The following is a 23,061-nucleotide window of genomic DNA, read 5'->3' on the forward strand; positions in this document are numbered from 1 at the left end:
GAACAATGGTGGAGAAAGGCAAACACACAGCCTCAACAGACTGGAAGCTATATTCATAAACAACATTCCTCTATTTGCTTCCACTTACTAGCTAACTCATTTCAGAATTATCCAGGTTGATATGCAGCCAGTTTACATGCATGCATACATGATAGATTTCTCTATCTGCATCCAAACCCTCATTCTGGAGTATGATTTTTCCAAAGAATGACAGTTAAAGTATTTGAATATCATTAATATATACAATTTTTCAACAATTTTGTGCTCATACTTCGCCATTACTGGTAAAGACAGCATTTGGGTCACGACTGTGTTATAATGTGACACACATTTCACTACACTTGGTCTGATTAATACATTAAGTGGACAGTAAGATTTGATGTTCTTGATTAACTCCTTGCTTCTAGGTGCTTGAATTGTGTGATAACTACAAGACAAGAACACTGTCCACATTAAGTGGTTTCTGAAGTTTTTTTGGATTTAGAATTCATTCAATATTAACTTTAACTCAGTACCAGTTACTGTCTAATGATTAGGAAATCTGAACTGACAAACTAAGGTACTTGCTAGAGATCATGTAATCTGATGAGACCAAGTAATTTTGAATTAGCTACTCACTAGCAATAAATTGAAAAAATATAAAGGGAAAAAGTGTAATTCAAAAAACCCAAATCAGTTGCAAGTCAATATATTAATTCACTAGACAGTTTATCATTTAGGTGGTTTAGAAACCAGTTTAGCTTGTAAGAGTCAGAGATCTAGCCAGAGTTTTCTCTTCTTCTTAAGGTTAACATGTTTTGTGCGCCAAATCTATAAAGCAATATTGGGTTCACTCTAAAATAAGCTAGTTGACCACTGTTATTGGAAAAGTAAACAAAGGAATAAATGCCTCTGGGCTCTAGTCCTCAGTTTACAGTACTGAATTAAAATATTTCATCGATAAAGAGCTTGGACACTTATTACAGATAGATGTGTTTTCCAAGGGCAGCCCATATTTCCACATTGGGATCCAATCACCTAAGGAGCAAACTGCATGCTCAGTGTCATGATGGTCAGAGTATCAGTAGGGTTATATTAGTTGCTGGCCTAGTGATTAAATGTTAATGTTTTTACTTGTATTGGTTGACTGAATTAGGAGAGCACAGAGATCCTAATAACCATGAAAGACTGAGCATGTACCCTATAGGGAGGAACACAGGACTAAACATTTAGGATAAATCTCACCATAAAATAGAGTTTTCCAACTTCCTTCGCTGATACTTTAGGAAACAGTCTATGCTGCAATTGAAGCGTGACCTTTGACTGTTTTAGTTTTGAATTTTAAGCTGTAGAATGCCAGTCCTAATCTTTTAAAATCAGAAGCTGGAATTTCAGCCACCACCCAGCTGTACTGAACTTGCTAGTAGTTTCAATATTTTCTGCAGCCAACAGTATTAGAAGTATAACACAAGCAGTTTATATGCTATATTATACATATTTACATGACATAAGTTTCCAGATAAGCACATTTTTAATGGTAGTTAATGGATTTTAAGAAGTGGACTAGAATAAATTGCGCCATTTATTCAAGATATTAATTCCGTTAATTTTTCATCAAGTTACTTGTTTTGAACAATCAGGTTTGGTTTTGTTTTACTTTTTGCTTGAGACAGCCTCACCTTTGCCTTATCAATGAGACATCAGCATTACAAAGAATGTATCTATGCAATATAGATCAAGTGACACCCTAAACCCTGCAGTAATGAAAAGGATAACATGTATGATTCTGCTAACAGTTAGACTAGACCACCACAAAACCAGTTGCGAAGTCCAAAGTTATATTGTGAGGGGGCAACACTTTTAAGAAGAATCTGATGCAAGCAAATATGTGCAGAGCGCTAACCACAAGTGCACTGATATCGGCTGTTTGAGAAACTGAGGACAAGCATCTAATGAGAAATTAAAGAACTCTAAAGCATAAGCATGGCATTTGACATGATACCTGCAATAGATGATTTTCACACTTGGCTATTTAGAGGACCAGAATGAGGGAGTTGGATCGTCTGATGATTGAAAGCAAGCACCGAAGCCAGTGTCTGAGTGACTATGACCAGATAAAGAGAAAAAGGATGGGTAGAGCTATTTTCTGGATGCCAGGACAAAAGATGTGAGAGATAAAGGATACCCTGAAGAATAATGTGAACTGTTGACACAAACAGAGAAACATATAATAGGTTCTTAATAATGTTCTTGATTTTTAAGAACCTAACAAGAGAGATTTGCTGCACTGACTCAAGTTTTGTGGAAAAGCTACAGTGGGTACACCTTTACCAGACATTCATTAGAGATAGCTAAAACATTAATATAGCACCTAAGCATGCTCAGAAACAAGGGCTTAGGCCAAAGTTCTTCCACTTACTTCTTACTCCTTCCATTTACTACTTATCAGAATGTCTGGATGCAACACAGATAATATTTTCATCAATACCTTCCATCCTTCTCCCTTTCACTGACCTCCATTGAGTGTTTCTGATCATAATTACAGTATTCACTTCAACCATAAGATTATAAATGTTAACACATCTGTATGATGAAGACTTCATTTACACTGTAATAAAATACTAATGTTAATTTTTTTTTTATTCCATAGAAATTTCAATTACTTGCCATAGTATCCTGTTAGGTGGTAGCATTTTTAACTGCATTACATTTTAAAACCTCTTCTGGTTACTTTGAATGCTTCATTTAGGAATTAAGTATGCCTGTTTGTTGGAAGGTAAATTACGTGCTCTTCACTACAAAAGCTGAGTAAGCAAATTTCTATGTAGCATGACGAAAACTAACTGCTCTAACTTTAAAAATCAGCCAGTCAATTTACTGTTCAACCTTAATATACCTACCAAAGGAAAATTCAGTCTCTTATGCAATTTTCAGAAAGTGCAGTAAGTAGCAGCAGAATTTTTATTCAGTTTTCGTAGCTTGCACAATTGAGATTTTACTAGAAATCTCCTTATTTTCTTTAAACTCCATTATTTAGTAGGACCATTCACCACCATTCACTAAGGACTTGTCTACTTGAACAATTAGAAAGTAGCAAGCCAGGGTCTGAATCTACCCTGCACTTGCCCTGTCGTGGTCTGTCTGTGTGGATCCTGCTGATGCACGTTAAATTCTTTGTCAGAGTTCTCTATTATCAAAGTGCTATAACTTATCACATATCACTAGGTAGTGCATGGAATTTAGACCATAACAGGTTATCGCAGGCTAGATTCACACCCCGGCTTGCCCCGGTCCAATTAGACAAGCCCCTAAATTGCCACCAACATGACAATAATAAATAATATTAAGGATCAAAAATATATCAATTATGGCAATGCAATCAGCTATCTTGTATATTTTGAAGAACAGCTATAAATCGATCCAAAAAAAAAAAAAAATCTGAAGATACCCTCATCTTTCTATTGACTGATCCATCCAGAGGACATAGATATGCTAGTCCTTGTTTACCTTAGTATTGAGAGAGCCCACTAAGTATTTTATTTTAGTGTTCAATCCAGTAATTATTACTTTGAGAGAGAAGTGAATCTCCCTGTGACCAGTAGTGATTGTCATGTTGTGAGTGCCATGAATCTGTCTGAAAAATAATTTTAGATAATTGCCATCACAGATTAGGTTTGCCTGAAAATCTTTTAACTACTAAACATCAGACAAAATGCACCATAAAAAAAAGCTCTTGAAAAGATTAAATAAGTTACATTGCATATATTTGTGGCTGTTCAAGTATTAAAAGATTAAGAGCAAGATTTAAACCTGGTCTACACTAGTAAGTTTTACCAGCCAAACTTTCCTTCCCTTGGTAGAGCCCTGCTCTCATGCACACTTCACTTTGAGTCCTGAGACAAAACCCTCCACTTTTGCCTGCTGTTATTTGATTTCCTCCAGTGACATGAAACCTCTACCAGTATAGCTATCTTAACAGTGCAAGTATGAACACAGAAGTACCCCTTAAAAGCAGACCTTCAGCACAAGCCCACAAATCAGCTGTCCCTTCAGCAGTTACCTATCTGGTCAAAGTTTTGACCTCTGCTACCCAGGAGTCAATGACCGGAAGTCTGCTTCCCAGTGTGCCCAGAGTGTTGGAACTGGCACCCCTTTTCGTGTCATCTCTACATTGCAACATGGTTCCATCTCAACCTTGTACTGCTGCATGGTTCAGGAGAGAGTTTCTGATCTCCTGAAGCCTGTATCTGTCATTTTTCTTGCCACTTCCTTTGAACCGTGAAGCCACTCTTGTAAGCAAGACCAGTTAATATACTGTGGTGAAAAGTAAAGGAGTACTTGTGGCACCTTAGAGACTAACCAATTTATTTGAGCATAAGCTTTCATGAGCTACAGCTCACTTCATCAAATGCATCCTTTTCTTTTTGCGAATACAGACTAACACGGCTGTTACTCTGAATACTGGGGTGGTAAACTTGAAAATTGGCTTATTCATAAAGTCATATTTAAACAGTAACTGGCACATCAGCTTGACAATAGTTCTCTATGATCATACATTGTACATTATCTCTATTTAAGTACTAGGAAACTCCCCAAAAAGAGGAGTTATCATTGACAAAGTGACTTGTTTACCAGTTCTGAATTGCCAGGAATTGCAACAAAGGTAGAAAAATTTCAGCAGATGCAAGACTTTAGACCAGAGGTCTCAAAGTCCTGGCCTGGGGGCCATCTGCGGCCCGAAAACCTCCCCACTGCCGTCCTCCGAGAAGAGGCGCATGCAGACACCGCCCCTCGCAGCTCCCATTGGCTGAGGAAGAGGGACAGAGATACCATCACTAGTCGCCACGCAGAGTCAACCATGGAGGCAGCATCATTAGTGCCAGGCAAAGGCAGCAATGGAGGCAGCATCACTTTCTTCCCCACAATGAATATAAACAAGTCAAAATACTGAGCACAACTATCTCATGCACACCCCGCTGCAATACTGAAGGTTTCAACTGCTCAGTCACTGAGGCCAAACATCAACAAACTGACAGAACTGAAGCGTTGCCAGGTGTCTGGCAAACACTAAAAACTCTGGCAGGAGAAGAACTGTATAAAGTTGTATGACAGTTTTATTATTTCTAAGAAATTTGAAATAAAAAATACAATATAAACTTTTTTTTTCTGAACACCATCTTCAGTGACATTATTGGCCCGCTGGGAGGATTTGAGGACTGGCACTGGCCCTAAGGTAAATTGAGTTTGAGACCCCTACGTTAGCCACTGAAGCTACCAGATGCATGTGCAACATAACCTCCCACCAGTAACTTATTTGTGACACCACCATTATGTATAAGTTGTGTATATTGCTTTGTGTTGCAGTGAGTGAGTGTGCTGCATCCTCGATTGGTAGATTATCCTTGCCGTTTATGGCCTCACATTATGTACAAGGAGAAAAAACTCAGGAGTGCTGCTATAATTTTTTGCCCTTCGCAACAAAAGAACCAACCATATTTACTAGATTTGAAGAGTAACTGAACAAAGCTAAATTGCATCTGCTCTTGACCAATTTCAAAGCTTTTAAGCCATCATAATATGTAACTGAGTTCAAAATTGGTAACTCAATAAAAGTGAAGTGTTCTCAGAAATGTTCAGGCTTCCATAAGAAGTGCAGAACACCAAGTGTTAAAGAAAAGCAGCTTCTCTGAGATGGCAAACACTGGAGAAAACTCTTACACAAGTTGTCTGAGCACCAGCTACCTAAGAGTTATCCAATTCATTTGTTTATCCTTAGTAGTAACTAAGCTTGTCGTCATCATTAAGCTAATTGTCGCAGATGCTAGTTTACTAAAATGCTGGAGAAAAAAGTTTAGCTAGAATACTACCAATGGGTATTTAATATTAAGGCTATCCTCCCATAAATTCGCTTTAAAAGCATGTTTAGGAAAACAAATTATGGCTGACAGCAAGAATAGAGAGGTACCAAAAATTATGTACACCGCAGGAATTTATCAAGATCAGAGATCTGCTTCTTTGTAAAAAAGCACTGATCTTAGAATTGAGATAGTTGCAGTAATATTTCTTTAAATGAGGCATTTCAAAACACAGCATTAGTTAATATAATCAATATTTGCACTTGCATTTAAAACTAAGTTATATCAATGGGAATGTGGTGCAACAAATGTGATCTGCTACATCTATATTTTCACTTATCTGCAGAGATTAGGAATACAGAGTCAGTGTCTTTATCCATGATTTGAGATTACCTCTTTTGTCGGTTTGAAACTTCTGCAAACAGACAAATAGCCATGTAAGAGTGTCACCTTATCCCATGAAATAAGTAAGTGCTGCCTGTGCTGAATTAACTAGATTTATGTAATCATGGGTAAACAGAAACATGTTTTCACTACATTAACTCAAAATTTGTTTATTTTAACTTTATTAGAACTCAAACTTTTCCTGTTAAGCATTTACAGTCAACAGCTAATGCAGGAAGTCAAAAGGAGAAATAACGTCCTCCCTATACATCTTTATGTAGTATAGTCCTTTTTGCATTTGGAGGAAGCCATCTTTAAGATCTTTGAATTAAAACTGCTATAGTAGTGATAACTCTTAGTACTGGGAAGAGTGTGTTAAAGTGCTTCAACTTCCCTATGTGATGGGTTCACAAAGTATTCCTATTTTACAGATAGGAAATTGAGACAAGTCAGTGGTGGAGCCAATAACCCAGCTCCTCCAATCCCACTCTGAGTAACTTGGTGGGATAACTCACATGACTGGAGTACAGTCATGGATGGTTATAAACTGTTCAGGAAGGACAGGCAGGGCAGAAAAGGTGGGGGAGTAGCACTGTATGTAAGGGAGCAGTATGACTGCTCAGAGCTCCGGTACGAAACTGTGGAAAAACCTGAGTGTCTCTGGATTAAGTTTAGAAGTGTGTGCAACAAGAGTGATGTAGTGGTGGGAGTCTGCTATAGACCACCGGACCAGGGGGATGAGGTGGATGAGGCTTTCTTCCGGCAACTCACGGAAGCTACTAGATCGCATGCCCTGATTCTCATGGGTGACTTTAATTTTCCTGATATCTGCTGGGAGAGCAATACAGCGGTGCATAGACAATCCAGGAAGTTTTTGGAAAGCGTAGGGGACAATTTCCTGGCGCAAGTGCTAGGGGAGCCAACAAGGGGGGGTGCTTTTCTTGACCTGCTGCTCACAAACCGGGTAGAATTAGTGGGGGAAGCAAAAGTGGATGGGAATCTGGGAGGCAGTGACCATGAGTTGGTTGAGTTCAGGATCCTGACGCAGGGAAGAAAGGTAAGCAGCAGGATACGGACCCTGGACTTCAGGAAAGCAGACTTCGACTCCCTCAGGGAACAGATGGCCAGGATCCCCTGGGGGACTAACATGAAGGGGAAAGGAGTCCAGGAGAGCTGGCTGTATTTCAAGGAATCCCTGTTGAGGTTACAGGGACAAACCATCCCGATGAGTCGAAAGAATAGTAAACATGGCAAGCGACCAGCTTGGCTTAATGGTGAAATCCTAGCGGATCTTAAACATAAAAAAGAAGCTTACAAGAAGTGGAAGGTTGGACATATGACCAGGGAAGAGTATAAAAATATTGCTCGGGCATGTAGGAAAGATATCAGGAGGGCCAAATCGCACCTGGAGCTGCAGCTAGCAAGAGATGTCAAGAGTAACAAGAAGGGTTTCTTCAGGTATGTTGGCAACAAGAAGAAAGCCAAGGAAAGTGTGGGCCCCTTACTGAATGAGGGAGGCAACCTAGTGACAGAGGATGTGGAAAAAGCTAATGTACTCAATGCTTTTTTTGCCTCTGTTTTCACTAACAAGGTCAGCTCCCAGACTGCTGCGCTGGGCATCACAGAATGGGGAAGAGATGGCCAGCCCTCTGTGGAGATAGAGGTGGTTAGGGACTATTTAGAAAAGCTGGACGTGCACAAGTCCATGGGGCCGGACGAGTTACATCCGAGAGTGCTGAAGGAATTGGCGGCTGTGATTGCAGAGCCCTTGGCCATTATCTTTGAAAACTCGTGGCGAACGGGGGAAGTCCCGGATGACTGGAAAAAGGCTAATATAGTGCCAATCTTTAAAAAAGGGAAGAAGGAGGATCCTGGGAACTACAGGCCAGTCAGCCTCACCTCAGTCCCTGGAAAAATCATGGAGCAGGTCCTCAAAGAATCAATCCTGAAGCACTTACATGAGAGGAAAGTGATCAGGAACAGTCAGCATGGATTCACCAAGGGAAGGTCATGCCTGACTAATCTAATCGCCTTTTATGATGAGATTACTGGTTCTGTGGATGAAGGGAAAGCAGTGGATGTATTGTTTCTTGACTTTAGCAAAGCTTTTGACACGGTCTCCCACAGTATTCTTGTCAGCAAGTTAAGGAAGTATGGGCTAGATGAATGCACTATAAGGTGGGTAGAAAGCTGGCTAGATTGTCGGGCTCAACGGGTAGTGATCAATGGCTCCATGTCTAGTTGGCAGCCGGTGTCAAGTGGAGTGCCCCAGGGGTCGGTCCTGGGGCCGGTTTTGTTCAATATCTTCATAAATGATCTGGAGGATGGTGTGGATTGCACTCTCAGCAAATTTGCAGATGATACTAAACTGGGAGGAGTGGTAGATACGCTGGAGGGGAGGGATAGGATACAGAAGGACCTAGACAAATTGGAGGATTGGGCCAAAAGAAATCTGATGAGGTTCAATAAGGATAAGTGCAGGGTCCTGCACTTAGGATGGAAGAATCCAATGCACCGCTACAGACTAGGGACCGAATGGCTAGGCAGCAGTTCTGCGGAAAAGGACCTAGGGGTGACAGTGGACGAGAAGCTGGATATGAGTCAACAGTGTGCCCTTGTTGCCAAGAAGGCCAATGGCATTTTGGGATGTATAAGTAGGGGCATAGCGAGCAGATCGAGGGATGTGATTGTTCCCCTCTATTCGACACTGGTGAGGCCTCATCTGGAGTACTGTGTCCAGTTTTGGGCCCCACACTACAAGAAGGATGTGGATAAATTGGAGAGAGTCCAGCGAAGGGCAACAAAAATGATTAGGGGTCTAGAGCACATGACTTATGAAGAGAGGCTGAGGGAGCTGGGATTGTTTAGTCTGCAGAAGAGAAGAATGAGGGGGGATTTGATAGCTGCTTTCAACTACCTGAAAGGGGGTTCCAAAGAGGATGGCTCTAGACTGTTCTCAATGGTAGCAGATGACAGAACGAGGAGTAATGGTCTCAAGTTGCAATGGGGGAGGTTTAGATTGGATATTAGGAAAAACTTTTTCACTAAGAGGGTGGTGAAACACTGGAATGCGTTACCTAGGGAGGTGGTAGAATCTCCTTCCTTAGAGGTTTTTAAGGTCAGGCTTGACAAAGCCCTGGCTGGGATGATTTAACTGGGAATTGGTCCTGCTTCGAGCAGGGGGTTGGACTAGATGACCTTCTGGGGTCCCTTCCAACCCTGATATTCTATGATTCTATGAACTACTAGAGTAACTATACACAATATTTACATACTCTGTCCTAGATTTCCTAAAAACTGAAATTCTTTACTATCTGGAAAATGTCACAACAAACAGAAAAATAAATTTACTATCAATATTGGTTCTCAATCTAACAAAAATTCATCAGCATGGTTGCTTGCAGCCCAGTATTTTGGACATTTTAGATTTGTAGTTTCTTTAGAAGACTCTACAAAACCTCTTTGATAAGGATATTTTAGTTTTAAGTGTTTAAATTTCATATATTACTGACTTGGAATTCTCTCAATCCATATATATTTGCTGCAGAGATCACCAAGTCTAACAAGACCTATACATTTTTAATCAGTTTCAGTATATTATAAAGCTATAATGATACTCTTGGACTTTCGGTAAAAAAAGTATTTTAATCTACAGCTACTGAGAGTGAGTGAACAAAGGTGTTTATGTCATGTATTGAATAACCTGCCAAAATATAACTTTAGAGTGAGATGTATCACAGGATTAAGTGAGACTAGACTGATCAATCTGCAGCCAGCTCTCATTTACTCAACTGAACGTATGCAATAAGAGTGGTATTGAATTCTAGTTGATCACTAATCTGCACTTTTCTGTCACTAGTATATCATAGTTAATGGAAGAACTTACAAAATGATCAGATAAAATGGCCCTTTTGAAATGGTAGAGAACTGATAAGGGGAATTTCAAAAGTCTACTTAATGGGCTAGAGTCACAAAAGGACTTACGCAACTGCCACTTCGGGCAACTACTGGGATTCACAAAACCATCACTCGGCTGTTGCCAAATCCTGCAGGCACCTAAACTCTGCAAGCACCCAAATTTTTTTCTGTAAAAGTTCTAGGTGTCTCTGTTTCTGCCTCTGAACATACACAATGCAGCCCCATGCCAGGCATCCAGATGCATGAGTTCCAGAGCCATTCACAAGTCAAGAGAAAAGAGGGGTTCCTCCTAACTTGCCTACGGGGCTGATCTGGTAAGCATGCAAACCTCGCCTAGCAGATCAGAACCCGATAGGCAAGCTTACACAAAACGGCTGGGATGGGATAACCTTTAGCCCAGTGGTTCAGGTACTCACCTTGGATGTGGGAGAGCCCTGATTCAAGCCCTGCCAACCCCCTCAACCCTCTAACTGAGCGGGAGAAGAGATTTCAAAAGGGATATGCCACCTCTCTGGTGAGCATCCTAACCATTCAGCTGTAGGATATTCTGGTGTGGGGCTCCTTCTGTCCTTCCTGATGAAGCTGTTCTATTGTGGACAAGTAAAGTCATTGGAGCAGGTCTCCTACCTCCCAGGTGAGTGCTCTAACCACCAGGCCACTGAATGACTTATTCTTGCTCCCAATGATACTTTCATTATTTATTCACAGTGGAACACCTGCAAAAGGAGCCCCACAAATCACAATATCCTATTGTCCAGTGATTATTTACTTACACGAAAAGTGGCATATCCCTGTTCAAATCCCTTCTTCCCTTCAGGTGGTGGGAGGGGCATGAACCAGGGGTCTCCCATATCCCCAGTGAGTATCCTAAGCACTGGACTAAAAGTTTGAGGGAGTCCTCCTCCTTCCCCTCCCTTTCAGTTTCTTGATAAAAAGGCATAGGTGCCTAATGTCAAGCAAGGGTGTGCAGCTGAGAATCCCAGTATAGGAAAGCACCTCCCTGCGGCCCTAATTTAGGCATGCCTAACTCAGAGGTACAGGGTGTAGGATTCAGAGTGGTAGCTGTGTTAGTCTGTATCAGCAAAAACACAGAGTCCTTGTGGCACCTTAGAGACTAACAAATTTATCTGGGCATAAGCTTTCATGGGCTAGAACCCACTTCATCAGATGCATGGAGAGGAAAATACAGGAGCACATATAAATACATGAAAAGATGGGAGTTGCCTTACCAAGTGTGAGGTCAGTCTAACGAGACAATTCAATTAACAGCAGAATACCAAGGGAGGAAAAATAACTTTCGTAGTGGTAATGAGAGTGGCCCACTTCAAACAGTTGACAAAAAGGTGAGAGTAACAGTAGGGGGGAAATTAGTAGGGGGAAATTAGGTTTAGGTTTTGTAATGACCCAACCACTCCCAGACTTTATTCAGGCCTAATTTGATGAAGTGGGTTCTAGCCCACAAAAGCTTATGCCCAAATAAATTGTTAGTCTCCAGGATGCAAACCTCATCTTGGCATCTCCCATTGGCTAGTTTAGGCAAGGAGCCGCCAGCATGCTGCCTTTTGTGAAACCCACTCTCAGGAGGCTCTCCCCCTGTCTCCTCACTGTACAGGGCACCTCAATGCCTAACTCAAGCTTTGTGACTCTCAGTGATTTTGTAAGTGTCAAAAAATCAGGAGTGGTGATGCCCCTAAGTTTCTTTGTGACTCTAGCTCAACATGCCTTCAGTATTATCTCCAATAAGGTGACAGTTTGCAGATTTGGCTATTTCTTTCCAAAATGTGGTAGTCTTCAGTTTACAACTGTCACTAAACCTCTGTCAAGAGATTCCCCATCATAACCTTACTGTGTTCACATGCCATCATGTAAGATTATTCTACCACCAGAAGCATGACAAGAAAAGACTATGAATAAGCAAAGCATCAGAAACATGCACAAAAAAACTTTAGATTTCTAAAATTCTCAATTAAATCTTTAAGATCTTCATGAATATCTAATCCAGCAATAAAAGATGCTGTGAATTTAAGATCCAATGAATTTATTCTGAAAAATCAATGTAATTTCTTTAAAAGTTTATTGCCTGATATCTTAAATATGTCACAGATATTAGATTTTGGTCCAGGTAAAGCAAAAGCTGCATCAAAAATACCACTCTGGATCCTTTGGACATACTTCTAGGCTACATCTCTCTCTCTCTCTTTTTTTTTTTTTTTTTAAATCAGTGCAGCAACAAGCTTTATTGCTCACACTAAATCTCCAATACCTATCCTTGCCTTACAAACTATAGAAACATTTAAATCAGAGTTATTTTTCTCACTTTGATTATTCCTTAGAACTATGCAAACATTTGCTAACTGACAAAAGTATAGATCTCAATACCAAGAAGAACAATGGAGCTAGAGCCACAATTTTAACATAATCCCTTCCATGCTCTCTTAAGCAAGTTGGCAGGCATCTCCCTGCTCAGAAGCAATACTTAATGAATGTATGGGAGTTTTTACCTCCCAATACCAACACTTCATTAAATTCTTAATACGAATAAGATAGGCCACTAGGGAATTTTAAATGTAAAACAGTAAAATACAAGTGATTAGTTTAAACTGACGCTAGGGTTTTCAGCTCCACCTTCAGATTATAGCAGGTTTTGTAATGTACAGTGATTTACTTACTTGTTAAAAAAGGGTTCAATGAGTTTTGATCTAGCAGATACATGATTTTTCGGAGGACTGAGAAATGAACCTAATAAACAAAGAAGAAATTCAGCATAACATATGCATTGAAACAGAGAGTAGAGGAATAGTTTTTTGGGGAAAAAAATATATAGTACCTAGGTAGTTAGCCATGGAGATGAAACACAGTCCTGTTATGTAAGCATCATAGCCTGCTTCATGAAGTTGTTCAGAAGCTGTGTCATAACTTGGAAACCCTTCTGCACTTTCTGAAGAAGGAAAAGTCATGTTTACCTAAGGGTATCATGTAAGTGGAAGTTATATTTAACCAGAAACACATTTGCTGCAAGTGCATAATGCACTATGGATAATTCTAGTAACTTTTACAAATTACAAGCAATTTAAAGCTTCATTGACAGAAGAAGGCTTCTAGGAACCATTCCTATTCCCACTGAGTCAAAAATTGTACCACTAGACTTTCATAGCCCTTCTCATCCAGAGATATTCTGGATCATACTGCCACTTTAGCAGCCAAACTTCCATTGAAACAATGACAGGTTTCAGAGTAACAGCCGCGTTAGTCTGTATTCGCAAAAAGAAAAGGAGTACTTGTGGTACCTTAGAGACTAACCAATTTATTTGAGCATAAGCATCCGATGAAGTGAGCTGTAGCTCACGAAAGCTTATGCTCAAATAAATTGGTTAGTCTCTAAGGTGCCACAAGTACTCCTTTTCTTTTTATTGAAACAATGGGAACAGGATTAGTCATCATCTTATTTCTTCTGACTCTTCTGCAACACATGACATACAGCTTGTAATTGTTACTCCAGTGGTAGCAAACAGACTAATATTTTTCAAAAGTGCTTAAGTGACTTCAGCATCTAAATCCCATTTCCAAAGGTGACTTAGGGCCACATTTTTTAAAGATTCTTAAATACCTATATATGCAAATAAGTACCTTGAGGCATTCTGAAAATCCCACTAAATACTTAACTGCATTTTTAAGCACCTAAATACTTTAAAAGTTTACCCCTAAAATACTTAGAAAGCCTAAGTCCCATCGACAGTCAATTAACTCCCACTCCACAAGCCCCCAACATTAGCATCGTTTAGCCTTTCATACTTAATTTCCCAGTCTGTAAGAGACATCTGAACAGTTCAAGCAATTTTTTTGGAGGGGAAACGGGACTAGAAGGAGAGAAACAGTGCTTAAACCAATCAAACTTAAGTACACACAGTGGAAATGGAAGTCAAGCTTAGTTATATCCACTTTATTACAATTAAGGGAGTCTTTTCCGCAGCAAAAATGATGAATGAATATAGCTATGAAGTACACCCCAATATTTACAATAGGGACATAAATAGGTGTCATAATATAGTATTTTAGCCATATGTTAAGGAAGCCTATATGTAACAAAATAAGCTAACTACCTTATCTAGTATTTTTCCAGCGTCTAACCATGACTCAAAATTCTTAGCATATTTAAGTTTAAAAACCTACAAAAAAGTTACACAGCATCATAAGCATGCCAATGTTTCAGTCAAAAACAGTCCTCTCTCAAAAGAATATATTTCTAAGAAAAAATGTTAATACTACCTAACCAATAGGTTCAGTTAACTTGATTTAAACTCAGCTCAAACAGGTTATCCTTTTAACGCCACAATGCATACCCATACATTTCTCCACAAATCTAACAATCGACAGAAGTATTTCAATAACTTTAAACCGTCTTTGCCTTGAAAGTTCTGACCCACGTCTATCGCAATATCAAACTTTACAGTAGTCATTCATACAAGTGATTAATGTTAACATATCCACCAAATTTTGATGCAGAACCCAACAAGTAGCAAAATAAATATGATTTCATACAATCATTTGGTACTACATCAACTAAAAGAGCTCACCAGGGAGAGGCCAAGTTGTCCCATCCCCAAGTTCAAAGAGGTTACAGCAGTGGTTCTCAAACTGGGGGTCGGGACCCCGCAGAGGGTCACGAAGGAATTACATGGGGGGTCATGAGCTGTCAGTCTCCACCCTAAACCCCGTTTTGCCTCCAACATTTATAATGGTGTTAAATATATAAAACAGTGTTTTTAATTTATACATGGGGCGGGGGGTGTTACACTCATAGGCTTCCTATGTTAAAGGGGTCACCAGTACAAAAAAGTTTGAGAACTACTGGGCTACAGTGAATACATTGTGAAAAGTACATATGTGGAAGTAGGAAACTATGCTGTGTGCACCAACACCTCCTGCTGGTTGGCTAACAGAATTATTACAGAAGAAAAAGTCAGAAAGCCTCTGGATTACTATTTCCTTTCTTGAAGCCACCCAAGTTTAATAAACTATGTGCATTTGCTCTGCATATTTAGAATGCTAAACAGAGTAATTCAAACATCTATATTGCTTAAGACAAGAGACCCTCTCCTCCTGCCTTTCAACATGTTACGCCGCCCAATGGTTTTTCCCTTTTTATATCAGCAGTTCATGAACTCCATTCCAGAATGTTAAAAATAGTCTCTCTCTTCCAATCATTTAACATCCCTTCTTTCATGCCACCGCCTTAGAAAAAGTGATACAGCTCCACAGTACTTAATTACATTCTAACCATTAGTATGGGATCTAGTAACTACTGTATTCTTTCAAAGAGTCCAACTAAGTACTACTGGTAATTAATTAAATAAGAGCTTTTAGAGTAAAGTACTTACACCTGGGCTTAATTTGAGACATAGCAGAAATTATTCACCAAAACCTAAGCTACAGAAGAAATGCCATCAGTACAGTGACAGAACAGCTGTTCATTCAAGAATTACTATTCTACTTCACTCAAAATAAAGCTGACGTATAATGCCTAAAACCACTAAGAATAATGATCACAAATAGTATTGCATATATGTAACCCACTGCCAATACTAAATGGGGTTTAAACACCGTTTAATTTAGAAATAGACCATTTCACATCCCAAACCAAGCAATCAGCATATCAATTTTTTCTGCGAAAAATGAAACCTAGCACATAATTTAGGAGCATGGGGCAAACGCTTTTATGCATCCTTACCAACTTCAGGAGGGTTGAATGGAATCTCTTTTAAACGTTTTTCCAGTTCTGCAAGGGATGTGTTGTTAATAATTTCCTAAAAACATAAGGCACATGTGAGGACATCAATGCCAAATGCATTTTCCCATATATTGAGATTGTATGGATTAGAGGTAACATTTGGGATTTAATACTGCCAGCCTGTGTTCTCTACAGAGCTATACACAATCCAGTTCCAAACTCCCAAGTCCTGGAATGAACAGTTTGCTCCGACTCAAGTTTAATGTTACATGCAAACAATTGTTACAATTACACTATTTCTATCAAAAGCATTTTAGGCTCTGGGAACCCTAGAAAAAAACAGCAAAATCAATACTGAGGCACAATCTTTATCTAAAATCTGGCCTCCTGCTGAAAAAAGAGCACAAACAGCAACTCACAAAAACCAAGGTTTACAGCAGGTTACGGAATTAGAACTGAACACATTTTACCCAGAAAGGATATAACTGACCAGAAATATTGGTACTTGAGCTGGTGAGATTTTTTTTAACCAGACACACCTAGTAAAGAATATACAACAAGATGTACCGTTGCTTAATGGGGTATCCAAGCAATAGAAATAGACTGACAGTTTACTTACACAGTTATATGGTGTCTGATTTATTAGAGTTAGGCAAATCTTATACATTAGCTTAGTTGACTAGCTTTATTCAATGTAACAAAAGTAGTCACTGATACGTTACACAAAGATTCTTAAATCTGAAATAAAAAGACAATCTAGTCTAATTCATTATTTGGGTCACTAAACACTTTGTATTTATAACTCCATTAGTCTTGCCATTGCGCAAAGAAAGAAACAGGCAGCAACTTACTCAAGGTGATAGCACAGCTGAGTAGGGAGAACTAAAAGTTCTCCAGAGGTTATCCTACAACTTCAGCTATCTACAATATACTTAATAATTTTGTGGTTTGAGTTAACTCTTACGTTTCAAGACAGAAGCCAAGAACCAAAACGGACACAGACTGGAATACCCTCACTCACAGTGGCTATCCATCCAGTGTAAAGCTACATGGGTAGAATAGGGAGGGAAAGCTTGCACTAGCACTGGGATCAGCAACCTTTGGCCGGGGCCCACCAGGGAAAAAGCCCCTGGCGGGCTGAGACGGTTTGTTTACCTGCAGCGTCCGCAGGTTCGGCTGATCATAGCTCCCACTGGCTGTGATTCGCCGTCCCAGGCCAATGGAAGCTGCGAACCGTGGCCAGTGGGAGCTGCGATCGGCCGAACCTGCGGACGCTGCAGGTAAACAAACCGGCCCAGCCCGCCAGCAGATTTCCCTGACAGGCCACGTGCCAAAGGTTACCGATCCCTGCACTAGCACTACCTCAGACAGACCTATTCTGAGAAAAAAAAAGTTTTAGCCACCAGAACAGAAAAAAAAAGATAAACAAGTACTACTGTCTTTAAAAACTATATTAAGAACCTGCCAAATAATTTTCAACCCAGTGATCAAGCTCAGAATATTTGTTGCACTGGCATCCAAAACCTCCAATTAGATGCACAAGGCATGTACACAAATGATAACATTGTTTCTAACCTACCCCCCCCCCCAAATTATAAGTACTGTAAAAATTCCAAAGCAAATATCACTGCAGTATCTGAGCTAAACAGAAAAGCCAACATGTATTATCAAAATATTAGTTTTCAAGTCACAAAAGCCTCCAGATCTATTTGTATTCAAACAGTACTGCTCAACACAAGGCTGAAATACTTGAGACATAATTTAGTTATTTTTTTTTACTCATTAAGACCTTGCCCCTGCCCGAAAAAAAGCTGCAGAAGTTATTATTGCAAGGTATGCACCGCTAGAGGCCCCGGCTTCATCAGGTCACTGTTCGGCTTTGGAATTCACCCAGTCCTGGGACACAGGAAAGTTTTGAAGAATGATCACTAGCCTGGCCATTCATTCCTCTAATTGGTACGTCATCTTTAGGAAGTGTTGACGCAGACTGCTCCCAGTATGCAAGGAGTATATATGTGCCGCAGAAGAACGTAAGTACATGCAAGCGACATTTCCTTCCAGTTGGAAACTTCTAAAAGCTAAAGATGGAGTGTTTGCAAAACTCTAGGGCGTTAGTATCCCAGATAAGCAAGCAACTTCAAGGACCTAATATTTGCTGTCATGAATGTGAGAAGAGCAGAGGTGAAAGTAAGCTGGTCCGGTCCGGTGTACCGGCAAGAAACTGCCGACCGTACCAGGAGGGCCGCTGATGGGGGAAGCAAAACGGGCAGCTATTCCAGGGCCTGGCAATTTAAAAGGGCTCCAGCAGCCATTTAAAGGGCCCAGGGCTCTCAGCTGCCGCTGCTTCTACCACGTCAGCAGCCGAAGCCCAGAGCCCTTTAAATCACCGCCGGAGCCCAGGGTGGCGCCAGCTGGGCAGTGCTGAAAGGCTGGCTGGGGGATTTTGGCTCCAGCCCCGCCCCCTCTGCCCGAGCCCTTGCCCCTTCTGGGGACCCAGAGCCATCCCTCACCCAACCTTGCCCAGGACCCTGGCCGCCCTGCATACTGGTAACTTATTTAAGTTACTTTCACCCCTGAAGAAGAGGTCCACAAGAAGACAGACAATTCAGGATGCAACAACTGTTATTCACAAAGCAAAACCATTCTACCAGTCTCTTTAATTAAGACCACAATTTAAACAGTAAAAGCAATATGCTTTTCGAATTTAGAGGACATCAAGTTAATACGTAACATATGCAGAAGTTAAGATTTGCAGCCAACTTAGAACAGGACAAAAATATAGCTAACTGCCCATATTTCTTTAAAAAGAAGTATTTATTAATAATTATGAATTAAATAGCTTTTTCCTTTAGTGCCCCATATTGTTCTAGAATAGACCACACGTACTGCAAGCGAATGTGTGCCTAGAAATTTAAGGCTACCTTTAAGATATTGGTCTACAAATATTGTTCCATTTATGCAACATATTGAATTGTTATCCTAGTGTGCGTATACACACACAAGAAGGGTTAGTTTGCCTATTTTGTGTATATACAACAGGGAAATCAATTCTTACAGCTATACCTAAAAAAATGTATTTTACTATACAGATAGAATGTGGCCATGATGAAATCCTACATTCAAATCAATAGTTTAGTATTACCATGGATATAAAATCCAGCAACTGTGGTACAACACAGCATTAAATTGAACCTTACTGAATACTCAGTTCAACTGAAATTTTAACAAGAGATTTTTAAAATGATATTTGAACAGTCAAATTAGTCTAAACACAAAAATGATGCACCTCGGACTCAAAAACCCAGAGTCCTGCTCAGGCAAAAGTCCTGTTGATTGAGAGGATAGTTACCTAAGTAAGGACTGCAGGAATGGGGCCCCCAGAGTTCAAGGAAAATCATGACGGATAATTCATAAGACATTTTCTTGTATTAACTCTCAGTAGAAATCCTAGAAGATTAGTTTTGGCAGAGTTAATTAAGAACTTTACATTTGTCCAGAACCTAAGCTAACTGCTCAAGACCAGGCATTTAGTAGAGTTTTTACCATGGAAGAATGGAATTTAAAAAGTATCATAATTTGTTATTTTAAAGCTCATTTACTGTAGTTTTAGAAGGGTTAGATGAGAAAGTTTTTTACAACAGTATGAAGTCATCCTGCTACAACAGAGATAGTATTTATAAATGAAACATTCTATTATCTGTTGTCCTCTACCAAAATATTACTTATACTTCAGTACTCATTTAAAACTCTCAAAAAAGATTAGACTACAGTTATTTACATTTGTAAATTACCTTAAAAGGTTGCGTACTTGCCATCAGTTTAGTATCCAATAGTCTAAAAATGAAATTTAAGAGGTAAGAATGAATTGTTTTGTTTTTATAAAAAATTTTGCCAAACATTCAAGGATATTTTGTTTTATTCAGGGGTAAACAACAACATTAAGATGCTGAAAGTCATTAACACAGATCTTTAGGGAGCATTAGAACTGAGCTATGTCCACTAGAAAAAGTCAACAGACTAAAAAGGTGAAGCTAGTAACATTAATAGCAAATGAACACTGGTCCCGATTCAATCAGGGTTCACAACAATTTTCATACAAAGAGAAGACAACTTGTAAAGGCTTCTCTTTGGCTAAGAAGTATTCTGACAAGGGCAATGCAATCAGCAATGTCATAAATATGAATTAAAATGCAGACATTATTTTTAAACTAAATTGTTCCTAAATCACTACATATTGTGATATATGAGTCACAACCATAATTTTATGCTTAATTTAAGCAAGAAGATAGCTGGATACACTTTAATGACAGTTGATATCAGTGAAAAACTGCTCAATAGTAATTTGAAGATGAGCCTACCTGGGAAAGACACATGCCGCTAACTCCTTAAACTCGCTTAGGTCCTAAAATTCAAAACAAAGTTTTGTTACTGTCAAACCCGAACAGTATAAAACTCATAAGATATTCTATTACCCTGAAATAAATATTGATCAAGAGATTCCAACCCTTTTATCCACTAAGATTTCTAAAGTAAGAGCCAACGGCTGTACTTTTTTCTATTTAAAATCGAAGTGTACTTGGTTACACTCTTTGAATGCCTGCTGACACTCAGTTTTTACAGGATAAAACCTTTCAATTTATCACTGTTTTTTCATCTAAACCTTCTGCCACCCATCTCCAATATTTTGCTATGCAAAGATAACTGAAAAGGCTGCTACAGAAGATGAGCAGAAGCTTTTAACCTGAAGAAGTCTGGTATAACCCAAACCCCGCTTTCCATTAGAAGCAAGTGCTTTTCCCATCCCAATTTATCATACTAACGATGGCAGCCTCCATGTTCTGTCTGATATTAGAACTAATCAACTACAGAAAACTGAAGAATTTAGTAAGTATTTCTTATATATTTGATAGTAGAGAATTAATTGAATGTTCATTTTCAGGAGATATTTTACTAGTGAAATGCTTGTTAAGTCATTGACCCTTCCTTAGAATGGGTTTGTGTATGTCAACTCATTCTCTTAAACATTAACTCTTTGAGCCAATGAAGCATATGAACAGATGGTCACCTGGGGAAGGTTGAGAAAACCAATCCTCTGTATTCACGCAGAAATGGCAGTGAATCTGATAGTAGAGGCAAAGAGTCCACTCTCTGCAGCAGACATTTATACCAGAACCCCACTCTATGCCCAATGAGAAGAGGGAAAGTAACCCAGCTAAAACCCTTATGAGGGGGCAGGAGGGGACAAGTCACTGTGAGGTTCTTGGGATCACCCAGACCAGTAAGCCATGGGTTGCCTTCATACTATGCTGGTATGGCTCAGAGCCCTGACACCAATAGACAGCTCCATCAAATTCACAAAGAGGTTGTGACAATCAGGGCTCAAACACTCCAAGGAGAGAACAGTGGGTCTGAACCTCACAGATTAAGCAACTGAATCCATAGGTTGTATACAATGTTACGGTGTACAAAAATATGTTGAGTAAGGTCTTTTATGAAAGCCTGTAATGTTCTGAACTTGATGGTTTGAAATATGTATACAGACTGATTACGTAAATATGTATATAGAATACTATGCTCATGATATCTACTACAACTTCAAATACACCGCACAGCAGACAAGTAACCATCCACGGTACAACCTAGGAAAAGACAAATAATGAACCATTACAGTTAATGGGAAGACACAAGGGAATTTCCCCTGCTCTGAGAAACAATGAATTACCATAGTCAGGGGAGAAAAAACTGCAAGCCGTATGAAAAGGGAAGGTGGGGTTTGAAGTGAAAAGCATTGAACCGAGGGATAATTTCAACAGCAGAAGGGGCAGGGGTGGAGGGCGCTGCCTGAGAACACTGGATCTCATCACCTAAGGCTAGGGGGCAAGCTGGGAAACCGTTCAAAGGCAATAGGTAAGTTTGTATTAGAAAAAGGAATTTATTTAATATAGAAATGTAAAGCACCAAGTTGCTTCTTTATGTTTATATTCTGTAACTTGTTTGCTTTTCCTTACTATTTCATCTTTGAATCTGAGATTATTTTATTAAATAAATGTTGTTTATTTTTATCCCAAGCAGGTCTCTGGTGTGCCAACTGTGTGGAGGGGAGAGGGATATCTTAGTGGTTTGAGCATTGGCCAGGGTTATGAGTTCAATCCTTGAGGGGGCCATCTGGGGCAAAAACTGGGGATTAGTCCTGCTTTGAGCAGGGGGTTGGACTAGATGACCTCCTCAAGTCCCTTCCAACCCTGATATTCTATGAGTGTCTCTGCTAAAGTGTGCTGATGACTGAGGGCTGTTTCCACACTTCTGGGGGTGACGGACCAGAAGGGAAGAGTCCCCGTGTCTCATGCTTTAGAACTCAGGTTAGACAAATTTGGGGAGGCTCAGGACAGAAGGGCTGTTGGAGTCACCCTGCAAGGAGTAATTAAACTGGTAGAAGCCAGGGTGAGTCTTTGTTGGCTGGCTGGCTAGTAGTGTCAGGGCTCTGAATCATAGCAGCACAGCATTAAGGCACCCAAAGTTACAAGGGAGGCTGATCTGAAAACTCGTGGCGAACGGGGGAAGTCCCGGATGACTGGAAAAAGGCTAATATAGTGCCAATCTTTAAAAAAGGGAAGAAGGAGGATCCTGGGAACTACAGCCCAGTCAGCCTCACCTCAGTCCCCAGAAAAATAATGGAGCAGGTCCTCAAGGAATCAATCCTGAAGCACTTAGACGAGAGTAAAGTGATCAGAAACAGTCAGCATGGATTCACCAAGGGAAGGTCATGTCTGACTAATCTAATCGCCTTCTATGATGAGATTACTGATTCTGTGGATGAAGGGAAAGCAGTGGATGTATTGTTTCTTGACTTTAGCAAAGCTTTTGACACTGTCTCCCACAGTATTCTTGTCAGCAAGTTAAAGAAGCATGGGCTGGATGAATGTACTATAAGGTGGGTAGAAAGTTGGCTAGATTGTCGGGCTCAACGGGTAGCGATCAATGGCTCCATGTCTAGTTGGCAGCCGGCGTCAAGTGGAGTGCCCCAGGGGTCGGTCCTGGGGCCGGTTTTGTTCAATATCTTCATAAATGATCTGGAGGATGGTGTGGATTGCACTCTCAGCAAATTTGCAGATGATACTAAACTGGGAGGAGTGGTAGATACGCTGGAGGGCAGAGATAGGATACAGAGGGACCTAGACAAATTGGAGGATTGGGCCA

General features: G+C 40.0%; 1 protein-coding gene across 3 annotated transcripts in view; it reads right to left on the reverse strand.

Moving 5' to 3' along the window:
* PARN (poly(A)-specific ribonuclease) overlaps positions 1–23,061 on the reverse strand; it is a 176,817-nt gene that overhangs the window by 131,307 nt on the left and 22,449 nt on the right. For all 3 annotated transcript variants that reach the window (XM_074965438.1, XM_074965439.1, XM_074965440.1), the window contains exons 14-18: positions 20,223–20,266; positions 19,656–19,698; positions 15,865–15,940; positions 12,964–13,074; positions 12,806–12,875 (exon numbers count right to left, since the gene is read on the reverse strand). In XM_074965438.1, coding sequence (XP_074821539.1) covers positions 12,806–12,875; positions 12,964–13,074; positions 15,865–15,940; positions 19,656–19,698; positions 20,223–20,266 — 344 coding nt within the window. The remainder of the gene's footprint in view (positions 1–12,805; positions 12,876–12,963; positions 13,075–15,864; positions 15,941–19,655; positions 19,699–20,222; positions 20,267–23,061) is intronic.

Source organism: Natator depressus, chromosome 10, assembly GCF_965152275.1.
Source record: "Natator depressus isolate rNatDep1 chromosome 10, rNatDep2.hap1, whole genome shotgun sequence".
Taxonomy (NCBI): Eukaryota; Metazoa; Chordata; order Testudines; family Cheloniidae; genus Natator; species Natator depressus.